Source organism: Zootoca vivipara, chromosome 6 (assembly GCF_963506605.1).
Source record: "Zootoca vivipara chromosome 6, rZooViv1.1, whole genome shotgun sequence".
Taxonomy (NCBI): Eukaryota; Metazoa; Chordata; class Lepidosauria; order Squamata; family Lacertidae; genus Zootoca; species Zootoca vivipara.
In genome coordinates, this window is record NC_083281.1 from 66,986,587 (window position 1) to 67,003,092 (window position 16,506).

General features: G+C 43.4%; 1 protein-coding gene across 2 annotated transcripts in view; it reads left to right on the plus strand.

Annotated features, from left to right (window-relative positions):
* The window catches only part of ZNF423 (zinc finger protein 423), a 312,821-nt gene that overhangs the window by 81,292 nt on the left and 215,023 nt on the right, over positions 1 to 16,506 (plus strand). For both annotated transcript variants that reach the window (XM_035120988.2, XM_035120989.2), the window contains exon 3: positions 11,620 to 11,820. In XM_035120988.2, coding sequence (XP_034976879.1) covers positions 11,620 to 11,820 — 201 coding nt within the window. The remainder of the gene's footprint in view (positions 1 to 11,619; positions 11,821 to 16,506) is intronic.

Here is a 16,506-nt window from a genome sequence, read left to right on the forward strand (position 1 = left end):
TTTTAGGGAATGGTCACGATAAATGAGTGATGGAGAAGGGGAGCAGTTTTCAGAACACAATAAAAGTATCAGCTCTTGTAGAAATGAGGAAAGAAATATATAAATGAGATGTTGCCTAGGATGAATGCTCTTTTGTGGATGAATGGAACCTGCCCAGTATTAGAAACTCAGCTATATAAGCTAGGCTCTTAAACCAGTGTTACAGTTGCCAAAATGGAATGCTTAGTTGCCATTTTGGTGCAGTGTTTCAACCTAACTGCAACTGCTGTACATAAACCAACTGTGGTGCAGTGTTTCAACCTAACTGCAACTGATGTACATAAACCTGAAGTTGCTCTCTATTAACAACTTTAGACAACGGATCTGCAGGAATTTCATTTCCTGGCACGTAGGACACCTGAATGAGTTCTTTCCGAATGCACTCCCTTGCACAATGTAACTTTATCTGCAAGTACTTGGTTCTTTGCTTGCAACTCTCTGAAGCTAGCAAAGCCAAACAGGATCTGTTGTCTTGCTACACCTGTATAGGACATTTCACATTAACCCTGACGTCCTGAAACAGTTGCAACAACCATTCACAATTCATAAGTGAATATGACAGTGCATTGAGTTCAGCTTCACAAGAACTTAAGCTCACTGTTGTCTGCTTCTTGCACAGCCAGTCAAACAGACACTGGTTGTACATGTTGCACACTCCGGAAGTGCTCGTGCACCTGCAGATGGTGGAAACATCAGGTGCCATCCTGGTGCTGGGCATCTTTACTTGAGTGGCTGATAGCCAGGTGCAAAATACGCCTGCCCCCAGTGAATTTCGAACACTGAATCTGCCTATAAACAGCTGGCACAGTGACTTGGGAAGAAGAATCTCTTTAGAGATACCTTAGAGCCTCCAGCTCAGTGTTCTTCAACCTTGAGTCCAGTCTCCAGATGTTGTTGGACTATATCTTCCATCAACCCCAGCCACCTTAGACAGTTATCAAGGATGACGGGAGTTGTAGTCCAGCAACATCTGGGGACCCAAGGTTGATGAACACCACTGTAGTAGTTGTGGTCCGAAACATCTGCTGGAGGGCACTTGGTTGGTGAAGACTGCTTTAAAACAGATACATTCTAGTTTAATAATAATAATAATAATAATAATAATAATAATCCCCAACCTGTGATCCACTGAGAATTGTTTTTAATAAAAAAATAGTTTTTAAAATAATACTAAATGTTGAGAAAATTTCATAGACTCATAGAGTTGGAAGAGACCACAAGGGCCGTCCAGTCCAACCCCCTGCCAAGCAGGAAACACCATCAAAGCATTCTTGACATGTTCCTGTTAAGCCTCTGCTTAAAGACCTCCAAAGAAGGAGACTCCACCACACTCCTTGGTAGCAAATTCCACTGCCGAACAGCTCTTACTGTCAGGAAGTTCTTCCTAATGTTTAGGTGGAATCTTCTTTCTTTCTTTCTTTCTTTCTTTCTTTCTTTCTTTCTTTCTTTCTTTCTTTCTTTCTTTCTTTCTTTCTTAGACGCCTTAAGACGCAGAAGGAAAAGCAGTGTAACTTTCAGTGTGATAATTCCTGTCAAACAGACCAAGGTTACAGAGGGACAAAACAGCAGAACATTGTGAGATGTAAGAAATGTAGTGTTCCTCCTCCCCTTCTTTTTTTTTTAAATTAGCCTTGTTGTGTTCGACATGGGATCTCTTGGTCTGCGCTGCCCTCCTAGTGCAGTTCTCTGAAGATATGGTCCACAGGGAAGCAGTTCTTCCTGGCATTGCATCCCTGAAAAAATAGTGGGGGAGGGGGAGAGAGAGAACATTGGCAGGAAAATGTCTGCAAGAAGGTTAAAGAAAAGAATTTTCTGTGTGTAATCTCCTCTCTCCCAAGGCATTGCTATATATTGTGCTTCTGGGGTGAATCAAACTCTCAAGTGTGGTTTTTCTTAATTGTCAGCGTTGAAAAAAGGCTAGAATGCAAATTTAACAATTTAAGGCCTAACTCTGGGCCTTAAAAGTCCCTTGCAAAGAAGCCCACTTTTTATTTTAAAAATGGCTTATCTATTATTATTATTATTATTATTTCCATTTGCCTTGCTGGAAGTATGTGGGGAATGAGAATACAAAAAGCGTGTACAGGAACTAAATTAGGGTTAATTAGGAGGCCTCCCAAATAGCTAGTGCTTCATCAGCAGCAGAACAGCATGTAAATAAATTTAATTCTCTTCCCCCACCAATTGAACTCTTCTCGAGCTTAATTACAGCAGCAACTCCCCCCCCCACTTTTCATTAGTGGGAGACAGTCATTATTAGCTCTGTCTGGAAAATGGTATTATGAGCAATCCTGGTCCCCCACCTTTCCTGGGTGCCCTTTGAGGATGATAGGACTCGAGGAACTTTCCATCAGATACTAGAGCCCAATTAAGGATCCTTGGAAGAAATATGAGAAGCAGGGAGCACCCAGGCAAATAAAAATGTTACTAATGAAAATTCTGGTGAGACTTTATTTAATTACTTAAGCTGCTTCCCTTTTTGGTGTTTAGCCTCTCTCTGTTCCGTTACCATTAAAGAAAAGGTTGTGACTCTTGGACATAGTACTCTAGCTCAGTTCAAACAATCATCTAATCCTCCAGGAACAGGGAACTTGTGGCCCTGTGGATGCTGAACTCCAACACACACCGCCCATGACTACTGGACATGTTGTTGGGGGCTGATTGGAGTTGGAGTCCAAATCCAATAACATTTGGAGTGCCCACTGCTTCCCACATCTGGTCAGAATGATTGCCATGGCAGACTTCAGATTTGTGTGCTGTCTTTCCCTCCTCCCCTCTATCCTACCGTATGTAAGAGGGGGGAATTTCTGCTTTCATTTTACAGCAAACCATAGTTTGGGATAGTTTATGGATGCATGGAGCGGTGGTTTGTTTTAAGAGCATTTAGATAAAATAAGCCAGGATCAAACAGTTGTACTTTTCATACAAGGATCATTCTGGTGTAGTTCCTCTTGTTTTCTTTCTGACCACAAACCTAAGCTCCCAAGCAGAGTGACATGTGTATAAATGTTGGGTTAAATGAAGCGACAGCAACAGCAGAAATTGCGGCACCAACCATCTTCTCTGCCAGGCCCCTGAGCAGAACCGAGCACCACAAATATGAATTCCGACCCACCCCCTCTCAGCAGAGGAGGGCTAGATGTGTGTAGGACCCTTGGCCCTCCAGAAGTTGCTTAAACTCCCATCAGCCCCAGTAAAAATGACCAATGGTCAGGAATGATGGGAGTTGTAGTTCAGTACCATCCAGGGGGCCAAACGCTCCCCATACCCGGGCTAGATGATGAAGAGGGAACAATACAACTGTGCATGCCCATTTTTGGACTTTGAGTTTTGGGGTGGGAGTAGCGAAGTTGTGCATGTCACATAGCATGTCCAATCACGGCATGAACTCCCTTTGCCCCAAATGATAATTTTAGGTTGTTTAACCACAGGATCCAAATTTTTGGAAGCCAACAGTAACTGAAACCAACAAAGATGCAGAATTTAATAAACTACTTGTGGAAGGTGCCCCCCCCCATTTTTTTAAAAGAGATATTTGTCTACTCCATGCAAGTTCATTGAATTTGCACGTTAACAGCTCTTAAATGACTTTTAGGCAGATTCAGGTTTGACGTCAAGGTAATGATTTAAGCATAAATTGACCCTTGATGAGGGAACTGGAGTCTAAGGTTTAATGCATCCTTGCAATTTTCTGTTGCCTTTGGTGCCTTCCTCTGCCACACATAATTCTTTTGTAACAAGTGCCTTTTCAGAAGATGTATACTACTGACAGTTAATATAGAATTATTGCCCCTGAATGCATTTTTTTGTAATTACTTCCCAGAGATCTGTCTTTGTGTTTAGAAGACATTTCACACTTTAGTAGCATAAGTGTTTAGGGAGAGCATGAAGAGTTATTGCAAGCGGGCTCCTTTTGTGTGTATTTGCCTTTCTGTGGAAAATGACCCTAAGAAAATGTTAAAAGCTAATGAAAAAGTTGGTTTAGGAGTCATTGAGGAATGTGCTTGGCATGTTATACATGTCTGTTTGATTTTAAGTTTTTAATAAAGAACCTAAAAAAAAGTGCAGTAAAGGCACAAAGAAAATCTCCTTCCTAATTCTTAAGCAGTGAGAGTAGAGGAAAGAAAAGCTGATTAAAGATGACATGTTTCTTGTGATGAAAAAAAAAAAAACTTAATATGAGCACTCCTGTAGGAGATCCTGGCTATAATGGAAAATGAAATGATGCGCAGTTTGATCAGCGTGAAAAAATTAGCAGCATTCAATGACGGATTCTACTTACTTGTTAACTAAGTAGTACAAGTGGGACAAGCAACAAAATCAAGTAGTGTGGAGATCTGCTGCTCAGAGTTCCTGCCAATCAACCATGCCCCTTTCCAGGAGATTCCATTCCCTGCTAATTTTTCTGCCCCTGTCCCGCTTCCCACAGCCAGACAGTGTGCCTTGGCCACTGGGGATGCTTAATCCTCATTGGACTGTTCTAGGGACATTTTTGTTTTTGTTTTAATATGTTTTATTGATTTTCAAATTAGTTACAAAATCTACTAAACATTCCACCCCACACCCCACCCTGATGGAAGAGAACCTGAAGTTGTGATTCCGGAAGATGCCAAACACCAGAACTTGTAATAGAAAATTTTGTAAAATACCGGTATTTCAAGAAAAGAATCTGAATTGCATCTGCCTGATGGAGCTCTTACTTTATTGGTCTATTTTTTGGTCAGCGCTGTTGTCCATATTTTTTTTTGTTGCTACAGAGGAATATGTAAATGTTCCAGACTTTTCCAATTTGGCACTATAAGCTGATGTGCTGCTATGAAAAGGAAGGTGACTACAGTAGTTATTTGTCATGGAGATTTGCTTGTTCTTCCTGAAAAAGTGTCACATTGTACAGGTACATCTTATCTTGCAATGTGGCTTAATTCTTCAAATATCCTTTTCCAAAATTGGACACTTGGTTTTTAGCCCGAGGAGGTTTCGTATTTCTGTTACCTTCCAGGTAGAATAATAGAATTGTAGAGTTGGAAGGGACCCACGTAGTCCAGCCCCCAGCAATTCAGGAATATGCAGCTGTCCCATATGGGTATTGAACCTGCAACCTTAGTGTTGTCAGCACCACGCTGTAACCAACTGAATTATGTCCAGGGTACTCTTGAGTTAGGGGCTGTTATAGTTATGTAAGGATCAGTGCTCAGAGAATTGAATTTGCAATTAGCATACGGGACCATAGCTTAATTGCAAGACTGGAAAGGTGAGGAAAAGTTTTGTGTCTTCCCCCTCTCACACGGAGAAAATTGAAGCCACCTAGTCCCAGGTTCCACAGCATCTTCAGGTGGGGCTGGGAATGACCCATGTCTGGAATGCTGAAGAGCTTCTGCCAGTCAATGTGTATTGCCTACACAGGCTAGCAATGACTCTCTAGGGTTTAAGGCAGGAGATATTTCCACCCTTACCTGGAAATGCCGTTGGGGATTGAACCTGGAACCTTCTGCGTGCAAGGCAGTTTCTCTACCACTGAGCTATTGCCTATGGTCTGATTTGTTTGCCATAGCACCATTATCCTGCATGTTCCGCTATCAGAAGGCCACCTAAAAGGGTTCTGCATAGTAATCGTGTTTGTATTTTCCATCCTTCACTGATATGTTGTATATGCCACATGTATAGCCCTGGGTGCTCCCTGTGCCATTGGCTTGTGTTAATATTTCCAAGCAGACCTGCCCACCCCTGCCCTTCTTTCCTCCGCTGTGTTTGCTCTCCTCTTCCATCTGCCGTCAAAATCAGACAAATGACAGCTTGGAGAAGTTAGAATGGTCGCAGCGCTAGGAGGTCAGGAGGAGGTAACAATATACAATTTTCCGTGGTTCAAGGGTAGCCATATCCTACTGTTCTTCATTACAGTGCTGCAGTGAGATCAATTTTATTAAGTTGTAAGTCTTAGGAAGCCAACACCATTAACTACGTGCTGGACCAAATAATTCCCCCCCTCCCATGTTTGCGTATTACAGTTGTGTTCCTTCCCCCCTCCCTTTATAGAGGGAGAGAGTGGGGAAAGAAGGATTTTATGCATAGAAGCCTTAAGAGCCATTTCGTGCAAGATGGGAATAATTCCTGCATGGGAACATTGCATGCACATCCAATGTGTGAGAGAGATGTCCCTGCTGCAGATTGGACCTCAGAGGTGGCATGATGAATTGTTATTTGGATATATAGTTTATGGTGGGCTGTATGTTAGTAATTTGGGGGAAAGTCCATCGCCCAGTGGCAGAACCTCCTTTCATGAAGAAGGTCCTGAGTTCAATCCCCAATTGCACCCTCTAGGTTAGGGCTGGGAGAGACCCATCTGGAATCCCAGAGACCTGCTGCCAGTCAGTGTAAACTTTACTAAGGTAGATAGGCCCATTGGTCTGATTTAGTATAAGGCTGCTTCATATGTTCCTAATAGGTTTATATCCAACATTAGTGATATTCAGAAGTCGATCCAGTTAAAGTAATGGATGTAGCCAACTTATGTTCATTAATTTTAATTGACCATACCTCACTCCACTTACAGGCTCTATTGTAAGTGGCCACAAGAGAGGAGACACTTTTGGTGGTGGCACCCCAGCCTTCCCAGTGTCTGCAGTCTTTTTATTCACTCAGCTTTTAGACACCATTTTAAAATAACCTTGGCCCCTTGTGACTTATTATGATTTTAATCCACATGGTAAACTGACTATGTAGTCTCTGTTATAAGGAAAGAGCAGAGTTTTATTTTGACTATTTATTATTGTTTTTAGTGATTGTACAACATAGATTTAATATTGTCTCATTTGTAAGCTATTAAGGGAATCTTTACTGATGGACAGCCATGTAAATCTAATGAATAAGCAAAACATACAAACCCTCAAGGCAGGTAACAAAACAAAATAAAAGGACACATCCCAATATAATGTCATAATTTTAAACAAATACTGTATAATTACTCTTGAAAAAGAGAAAAGCAACAGAAAATCAGAAAAAATGACTTAATTTCTATACATAGTGAAACCAAAAGAATAATTGATAACCTAAACCAAAGGCCTGCCAAAATTAAAGAAATGTTCAGAGAATGGACAAACCTTAATAAATAGGGGGCATATTACGTTTCCTGGGGAAGGGAGATACATATTCTGGGTGCAACAGCCAAGAAGGCCCTTTTCCTTACACACATGCTGTACTTCTGCTGGTGGCAGGATGTACAAAAGGGGCATTTCTTCCTAACCACAGTGGGCAGACTGGTTTGTATAAAGCAGTGGGAGGCCAATGTGAGGGCCCTTCAGCTGTTGTGGTCTACAACTCCCATCAGCCTCAGCCAATGAGCCAGTGGCCAGGGGTGATGGGAATTGTAGCCCTCCAGTGTCTTGAGATCACCATGATTGCTACCCCTAGTTTAGAGAGGAATGCCCCTTTTAGGTAGCCTGGCACTAAGTCTAAACCAGTTGTCTGGCCCTGCCCTGATTGTGTTGAATGTCTTCCTGTTAACACCTTTTTGATCTCCAGGCCTATTGGGAAGGGGTCTTTGACATCTCACAGTCCCGGTTTCGAGCGTCTGCTACCACACAAACATTTCTAGTGGTCCCCCTGTGGTGGTTGTGGGAGATTTTGAGCAGGCTTGCAGCCTAACTTTAAAATGAAAAAATATCAACGAGCTATCTCAGAGGGGTGCTTAAATACGAATTGCAAAATACTCCGAGTGCTTTAGAAATGAATAACAAAAATAGGTCCCTTGGATGAATTTTCACCCAAACTTCTTTTCAGGTCTTCAGCAACATTCGGCTGCTCGTACGTTTTCCATTAGTGGCAGGGGCAGATTTGGATGGCAGTTCTTTAAATTAAATTTATATACTTGGACTCTTTTTATAGGTTTCAGCCTTATAAAACCAGCGAGTTGGCATCCTGATTTATTAACTATCAGCTCTACAGGACACACAGGTTTTAAAGAGATTGAATTGGCGTTAATGTCCGTGATTTGCATTTGGAATGCGAGGACTCTCAAAAGGTGCACCCAGTAAATATGACAAAATAGAAAGTGATAATTGGAATGCAGTCTTGGAGGAAAATGCGGACTTAACTGCGGCTTATTATTGTTATTATAATACAGATAGTACTACTACAGAGCCGTCTAGGTCTACGGCTTGCTTTCTTCCACTACTGTCTTCTTTTTATTTTTTTTACAAAAGTGAAAAAGGAGATCATAAAAAACAAGCATAAGACTGTGAAAATGGCACTTTGCTTGAATCAACACGAGTTCAGATGTAGGTGGTTACTTGAAAAAATGGAATTTATTTCCAAATCCTGTGACCGGCGCAAAGCTCAACAGCTAGATATTTTAATGGAAGGTTTCTGTGGCTAATGTGCTGGTATAGTGTAACAACTGCGGAATCTGAAAATGTGGTGTTGATTTAAACATTGAGAGATCTTATGATACACTGAAAGCTCATGCATTGATTTTTAATATTTCCATTTCTATCCAAAGGGTGTCACCCACTGTGATTACTCCCTAGAACACTATACAGTGTGTTTTTTTTGTCCCCTATTAGTAGATTGATGCTAGCTTGCTCAGTGCAGTGAATTTGTGAAATTTTGGTTTTCAGTGGCTTGAGTTAAAAGGAACCCCACCAATAGTTGCAACACTGGGTTAGCAGTTTTGTGTGTGAAATAAATTGTATTTCTTGGCCGAGTTCCAGTTTATCAGTGTTGGTCAATGTTAATTGTCTTTCCAGCCTCAGAGATGGGAGCCATTGATCCATGAGTTGTTTTCTTAAAGGGATTATACAAATGGCAAGCAATGTGCTAAAATCCTAATTTATAAATTGGAAATAATTCTCTCGACCATTAGCACCAGTTTAAGGGTTTCCCATGTTGACGTTCTAGAGAGCCGAGGATTTGTTTTGTGGGGTCTATTACGTGTACATGAACAGCCAGCTTCTAGGCTTTTGAGGTATTCGGGGCCCCTTGATCTGGAAACAAATACAGTGGTACCTCTGGATACGAACGGGATGCGTTCCGGAGCCCCGTACGCATCCAGAGCAGTACTTACCCTGAAGCTGCAAATCTGTGCATGTTCCCCGCACAATTTGGCACTTCTGTGCACATGCGTGACGTCATTCAGCGCATCCGCGAATCGCCGAACCCGTTCCGTTACTTCCAGGTTTGGCGCATACGTATCCCGTGTCATACGCAACCTGAAGCATACGTAACTAGAGGTATGACTGTAACACTTCCAAACTGTCTCCCAAATGCCTGGTGAGAATAATGGCATCATTAGGTGACAGGCTTTTGTTGGTCCCAGGTCCTCTACTGCTTTTCGAAGCCTTCCCGATCTGCATTTTTTTTTTAAGGTTAAGAAAAATATGAGCAGTTTAACTGTTGAACATCCTTGTTTTGAAGTCATCAATGTTTTCTAAAAACCAGGGGTGAGATACCAATCAAATAAGATCTTGCAAATAAGATCTTGCAAATAAGATCTTGTTGCCACCAACCTGGATGACTTTAAAAGAGAATTAGACAAATTCATGGAGGGGAGGACTATCAGTGGCCACCAGCCATGATGACTATGTTCTCCCTCTGCAGTTGGAGGCAGCAATGCTTCCAAATATCAGTTGATGGAAACAAAGGGAGGGCTCTTGTGCTCAGGTCCTGCTCACTGGTTTCCCACAGGCATCTTTTTGGCCATTTTGAGATCAGGGTGCTGGACTAGATATGCAATTGACCTGATCCAGCAGGCAACTCTTACGTTACTCGTGGTAGACAGGTCTGGGACCAGAATTGTGGGGTGGGTTGAGGCAAAGGTAAATGGGGCTACCCCTTTTCTTACTGTTTCTGCCACTCCTGTTTTTCCTCTGCCTGTGCTACCCACATGAATTAGGCCAAGTGCAATATGAAATTTCACCCAAGGCTACCTGTTCCTGGTTTAAAAGCTGGGCTATACAGAAGCTAGGTTGAATTTACAGATTGATGCTTCTAGCTATATGGATAGATGGCTGTACTCTGGGCCTGGGCCCAGCACTGCCTTTCTGCAGTTGATTTTATTATCCATTAGGTTCTTCTGCATGGAGGAACCAAAAGGATAATCCATTTGGTTTGGGGAAGGACCATAGCTCAATGGTGGAACAACCAGTTTGCATGCAGTAGGTCCCACCAGATTCAATCCTTGGCATCACCAGGTAGGGCTGGGAAAGACCCTTACCTTAAACCCTGGAGAGCTGCTACCAGTCAGTACAGTCATACCTCGGGTTGTGTTAGCTTTGGGCTTCATATTTTCAAATTAAGTACTCGGCGGACCCAGAAGTGTTTACTTCCGGCTTCCGCCACGCGTGCATGCACAGAAGCTTTCTGTGCGCTTTGCGCATGCGCAAAAGCGCCGCTCTGGATACGTACTTTTCGGGGTGCGAACGGCACCCCGGAATGGATCAGGTATGTATCCAGGGGTACCACTGTATAGGCAATGTTGAGCTCAATGGACCAGTGGTCTGATTCAGTTTAATGCAGCTTCCTACGTTCCTACAGACAGGGTTTTAGCGATAGTGATGGGGATTTCAGATTCACAGCTGCGCCATAAGGCTGCAGCACCATGGGGAGATCTTTTAGGTGGACATTTCCCCTTTTCATCTTAATCAGCCTGCAGGTATTCAGCAGTGTGGCTTTTCTTTGTCCTGTTTAGTAAGGTAGCTTTGGCTGTTTCAGAAAAGTGCCTTCAAATATACTTTGATTTCTCTCTTCATTTTACTGTTTAGTATTTGAGTGGTCATTATTTTCTGGCTGGTGGAGGGGAATTAAAGAGTTGAAAAATGGCATGTTAGCCTTATTAGTAGGCAGTAATTACACCTCGTCAGTTTTCAGTATATTGTAGAAATAATAATGGTTGGAATAATATCACTGACAATCAGCATTATTTTCTGTTAAGGGATGAAATAAGGAAGTAAAGCATGTGTTCTATTAGAACAAAAGCGAGGAAGGAATAAAAATCAAAATAGCTACTAAAGGCATCATTATGGTGTGCTACTTAGAGGCCATTTAGATATACACACCCCGTCAATGTAATCCACCCCCACTACTGTATAGACTGTCTCAGGTGCCCTCTTCGTAGTTCCTCTGCCCTCATAGGCTTGAAGTGGGGTGGCCTGGGAGACGGCATTCCCTGTGGCAGCTCCCACGTTGTGGAACTCCCTCCCACAGAGGTATATTTAGCACATTCACTATACAGCTCCCAGTGAATGATAAAGACGCACCTCTTTGCCCCGGCTTTTGACACTTGAGGTGCATATTTTTAGGACCCACCTTATTTTTTTGATTGTAAACTGTTCTAAACTTTTTTTTAACATTGTGTTTTAATATTGCAAACCGCCCTGGGACCTAAGGGTGGAGGGGTGAGTAGTAGCAGTAGTAGTGGTGGTAATAACGATGATGATGATGTAATTACTGTATTTTCAATAAACTGAAAGTGTGAGAGGGATCATAATGAAAGTGCCGTTATATGACTTGCTAACATAATCGAGTTGTTCCGTTTTTTGAAACTTCCATGCAATCCCAACTTACCGCAGCGTCTGTTCTTGCTGGCAGGAGGTCTTGGAGGGGAACTGGAGAATGATACGAGGGACAGCCGGGCTTTGGAAGAGAGGAACAGCATTACAAGCCAGGAAGAGAGAAATGAGGAAGATGAAGACATGGAGGACGAGTCAATTTACACCTGCGATAACTGTCAGCAGGACTTCGATTCGCTGGCAGACCTGACCGAACACAGGGCACACAACTGTCCTGGAGGTAATGTTAAACTAGCTTTACAATTCTGACAGGTGGTTAGCTGGGTAATTGGACATAGCAACAGCTTGAGGCCTCAAGTGAGATTAAAGAATTAATAATGTAATTTTACAGTTAATGTAATTTTATTGTGGTGCCTTGGGTAGTCTTTGTTCACTTCTTCTTAATAAAATTAAAATAAAAAAGCAACTTTGCTTTTCCAGTTGCAATTCTGACAGTAATTATATTAGATTATTAAAGGGGGAAAAACCCTTAGTGTTGTTTTATCTTTTTTATATAAGCAATAAAACTTCCAGACAGTTTGCCTGTGAAACTCCCTCACCTCCTCACTCCCTTCCCACAATTCTGCGTTAATTCAGTGGAATTATTTTAAGTGTCCAAAACGCTGGGGATAGATCCAGAGTGTTTTGAGCCACTCAAGTGAGTGCAATTATTTCTGAAGCAAGGCGTTGTTGGGAATAGGTGGTCAGGCCTTGAGAAAAGAATGGAAAAGAATGCTGGGCATTTAGTTCCCAGGAGCCTGGAAACTTTGGGGTAGCCATCTAGGAATTTAAAATAAGATTCACAGAAGTTGTGGAGAGGTTGTCAGCAAACTTATGCTTGCGAGACCTTTAACGTGAGGGCCCTTGGGACTTATTGTACTTCAGATATCAGCCCTTTTGAATCTGTTGCAACCTGGAATACCTGGAAAGGGTCATAGCTTAGTGGTAGAGCATCTCAGAAGGTCCGAGGCTCAATCCCCAGCATCTCCAGGTGGAGCCCCCATCTGAAATCCTGGAGAGCTGCTGCCAGTGAGTATAGACCAGGGGTCCCCAGACTACGGCCCGGGAGCCGGATGCGGCCCAATTAGCCTGCCAATCCGGCCCGCGACGACCCCCGCCGCCCGCCGCCCACTCTTATGGCGCGCAGCGCGGCAGCGCTCTTCCGGGTTGGGAAAAAAGCGCCGAAAATCCTTTGTGCGCATGCGTACGGGCCTCTCCCGACCCGGAAGAAGTCATTTCTGGTGCACTTCCGGGTCGGGGGAGGCCCACGCGCATGCGCACAATGGATTTTCGGCGCTTTCCCCACCCTGGAAGCGCGCCGCCACGCCAGTAAGCGCCCGTGCGCATGCGCACGGGCGCACACTCCCCCGCCCTCCGGCCCGCCGCGCGATCGGCGCGGTGGGAACCGGCCCAAACGCTGGTAAGTCTGGGGACCCCTGGTATAGACAGTGTTGAGCTAGGTGGACCAATGGTCTGACTTAGTATGAGGTAGCTTCTTACTTCCCTCTCAGAAGGGGAGGCAATTGACTTGCAAATGTTGACATGGCTCCATAGTCTTACCATTGTCACCAGCAGTCCTGAATAACCTGAGTGCAGAGTTTCTGGACAGCACTCTGGGGCCCTGTGTGTAACAGTGTCAGGGCACAGTGATTTGCTGGCTGAGGGCTAGTAAACTGAATTCTGAATGTCCTGTGGAAGAGTGGTTGAGGATATAGATCAGTTACTTGCTCTGGAGTTGGTTGTGCTCTTTCGGAAAGAACAGTTTTGAAATGCACCTTGTCCCTGGGGACGCAAGTGGCCTTGGTGGCTTTCTACCTGTTTCTGCTGGTATGTCAGCTACAGCTGTTCTTGCATAGGGATGGCTTGGCTAGGCTGGTCGATGCATTGTTAGCCTCGGGACTGAATTATTGCAATGCACTCTATGCAGGCCTGCCCTTATACTTGTTCCAGAAGTATATGGCTTGTGGCTGATGCTGAGGGAACTGCACTGTCTGCTGAGATGCAACTTAGCCAGGTTTAAGGTTCTGTGGCTAGTAAGTATACAATGCCTTAAAGAACTCATCGACCAGGACATCGCATTATTTCTCATGTCCCTGCCTGATCACTAGGGTTATCTGTGTGGTGCTGCATGCGCTGGAGGGTCACTCTGCGACTGTTTAAAGTAGAGCCTTTAGTGCAGAGACGCTTGCAGACCAGCGCCAACAATCTGTACTTTATGGTGCACACGGAAAGCATTTTTATTTCAGCAGGCCTTCCATGAAGGAAGAGCAAATTCACTGATAGGAATTGGTTCGCAGTACTTTATGAAAAATATTTTCAGCTGTGAGAAGATTAGAAGCTTCTGTTTTTGTTTAACCACAGTTTAGTGTGGCATCCAAACCCTAAATGGTGGTTAATCTTCACTAAGGTTAGTTGGAACAAGCCACCACCAGGGGGTGGTGCTAAAAGAATAAGCTTGAAAATCCATCAAAAGGATTGTCATTTCAGGGTAAGTATTTGTAAAAGGAGGTGCCAAATAGAAATTTTTGAAGCGAATATGCTGTGTAAAGCCTGGAAGTATTCCTCCCCTTCACCTACAGAATCTGGCTGGCCTCTCTCCCCCCCCTCTCTGTTTGTATGTATGCTGTGACTGTGTGTCTGTTTATTCCAACATGCCCCTCTCCGTTTTGTAAATGTGTTTGACAATAGGCAGTTTCTTTCGGGAGCTGTAAAGTAGTCCTTGTTCATGATGGGAGGCGTGTAGCTGCTGGCGCACTCACCCTTGATTAGGTGATGGTTGGGTTCATAGTGCTGGGAAGCATCTTGCCTTCTGGAGATGCAAGCAGAGGTGCACCAGCTGCTGCAGGAATACTTTGTACACATTAAGGAAAAGAACACATAAATGTTTTAGCACTCTGCCTCACTTGCCTATGCATGTGTTATGTCTGGGTAGAGCAAGCTCTACATAAAAAAAAAAACGGCAACTCTCAAAACCCAGGTACAGTCTTAACTTCTTGTGCATGGATTGGAAAATGGGTTGACAAGTTGTGTGTCTTAATTAGTGGCAATTTTAAGATTGCGAGTCTTTGCAAGATACTGGAACTCAGAACTATTCCCCACTTACTGCTAGATTTTGAATGGTAGACAATGTGCCCTGCAAAGATGCTATCTCCATCTATGTTTTTTGTTGGTAATCCCATGAGCTTTTTAAAGGTTTTTTTAAATAAAAAATAAAGATAACTAAATGAATGTGTGTGTGAGAGAGTGTATTGAAGATGGCCCCACCCACCTTTACAAACACACACACACTCATTTTACAGCTTTGTTACATAATCGGAAGTCAACAAAACCCAACAACTACAACTCCCCACTCTTGTTATAATATCAGTTCCTCCGTAATGATGGCAGAGATTTCTATAAATAGAAAAATATGTATTTAAACAAAATCCATTAAAACAGCATCAAAAATAAGGGGGGAGAAAATCAGCAGCAGAGTACCTGAAATCGAAAAACAGTGCACAGATACAAAATCTTCTCTCTAACCAAAGGTAGCACTTGATCTTGGTTACTTCACACAAAATGAACCTGCCTCTTCTTAGGGATCATTTGGGAAGCCCTTCTCTGAGCTCCTCCTCCTCCTGAGGTTAGACGAGAGTGCCCAGAGAAGGGGGAAATTTCTATGGCTCAAATATGGCTCATCTGTTTTACACACTGAAGGTCTAAGGTTCGATCTCTGCATCACCATTTGTAAGGTTCAGATAGCAAGTGATTGGAAAAACTCGTTCCAGAAACCCAAGAGAGCTGCTGCCAGTCAAAGCGGACAGTACTGGGCTAGAATGACAGTCTTACTTTTATAAGGCAGTTCCCTATCTTCCTATGTAACAGACCTTGTCCATGATGGTGCTCTGCCTTTCATGTGCCCTCCATAGGTAACATTTTACCAGCTACAACCATTGTTAGGCTCTTGTTCAATCCAGTTTTATTTGCCCAGGCATTTGAATTTTATTTGCCCAGGCATACCCTTACACAGTTAGAGTATTAGACACCGTGTTGATCTGTTTCATTTGCGGCTATGTTTTTGTTTTTTAGTTTCCAGTCCTCTCATCACTGGTGTATGTCTTGTGGTTGATATCTATTACTCTACATTTTTGTGGCTTGTAAGCTGATTTGAAGAATCAAGTTTGTGATAAAGCAGGATACTGAAATATAAATCGACTCCAGAGGCAACAAGATAATATGTGATAAAAGTGGTGACATGTTACACAAGTGGCCCCATGTGTTGGGCCACAGGGGCTCATACCCCGCCCCCCCAAAAGGAGGTGCTCAATTGCGTAACTTTGGCATGAATGGTTATGGCCCCCTGTGTGCTCATGTTTCATGCTCCTTATGTGGAGAACGGCACATGTCCATACTTTCCCCACCGCATCATGGGGATTTCAAGCCAACGTGTGAACCAGTTCCAAGTCTTCACAGCAAAAAGGGAGCAAGAGCTTTGGTACTGGGAGATCAAGAAACTTGAATAAAAGTCATATACAGTCGTACCTCGGGTTACGAACCGCTCGGGTTGCGAACAGTTCGGGTTATGAACTCCGCAAACCCGGAAGTGCTTTCGTCGCGTGTGTGTTCCGCACATGCGCAGAAGCGGCGTGCGCGGTTTGCGCATGCGCAAAGCGCGAAAACCACGGTTTGCGCATGCGCAAAAATGGCGCACGGTTTGCGACCTTTTCGGGTTACGAACTGCGACCCGGAACGGATCGTGTTCGTAACCCGAGGTACTACTGTATCTGAATTTCTGACACTATCTGTCTTATTTGCAGGTTCTTGTTTGACAGAGTTGAGTAAATAATGCGTAGTAGTTGAGTTAGCTTTCCATATTTCTATTTGATGCTGTTAAGCGTCTTGCATGGCTTCAGATCAATACTGGTATTTATTTGGGCTGATAATGTTG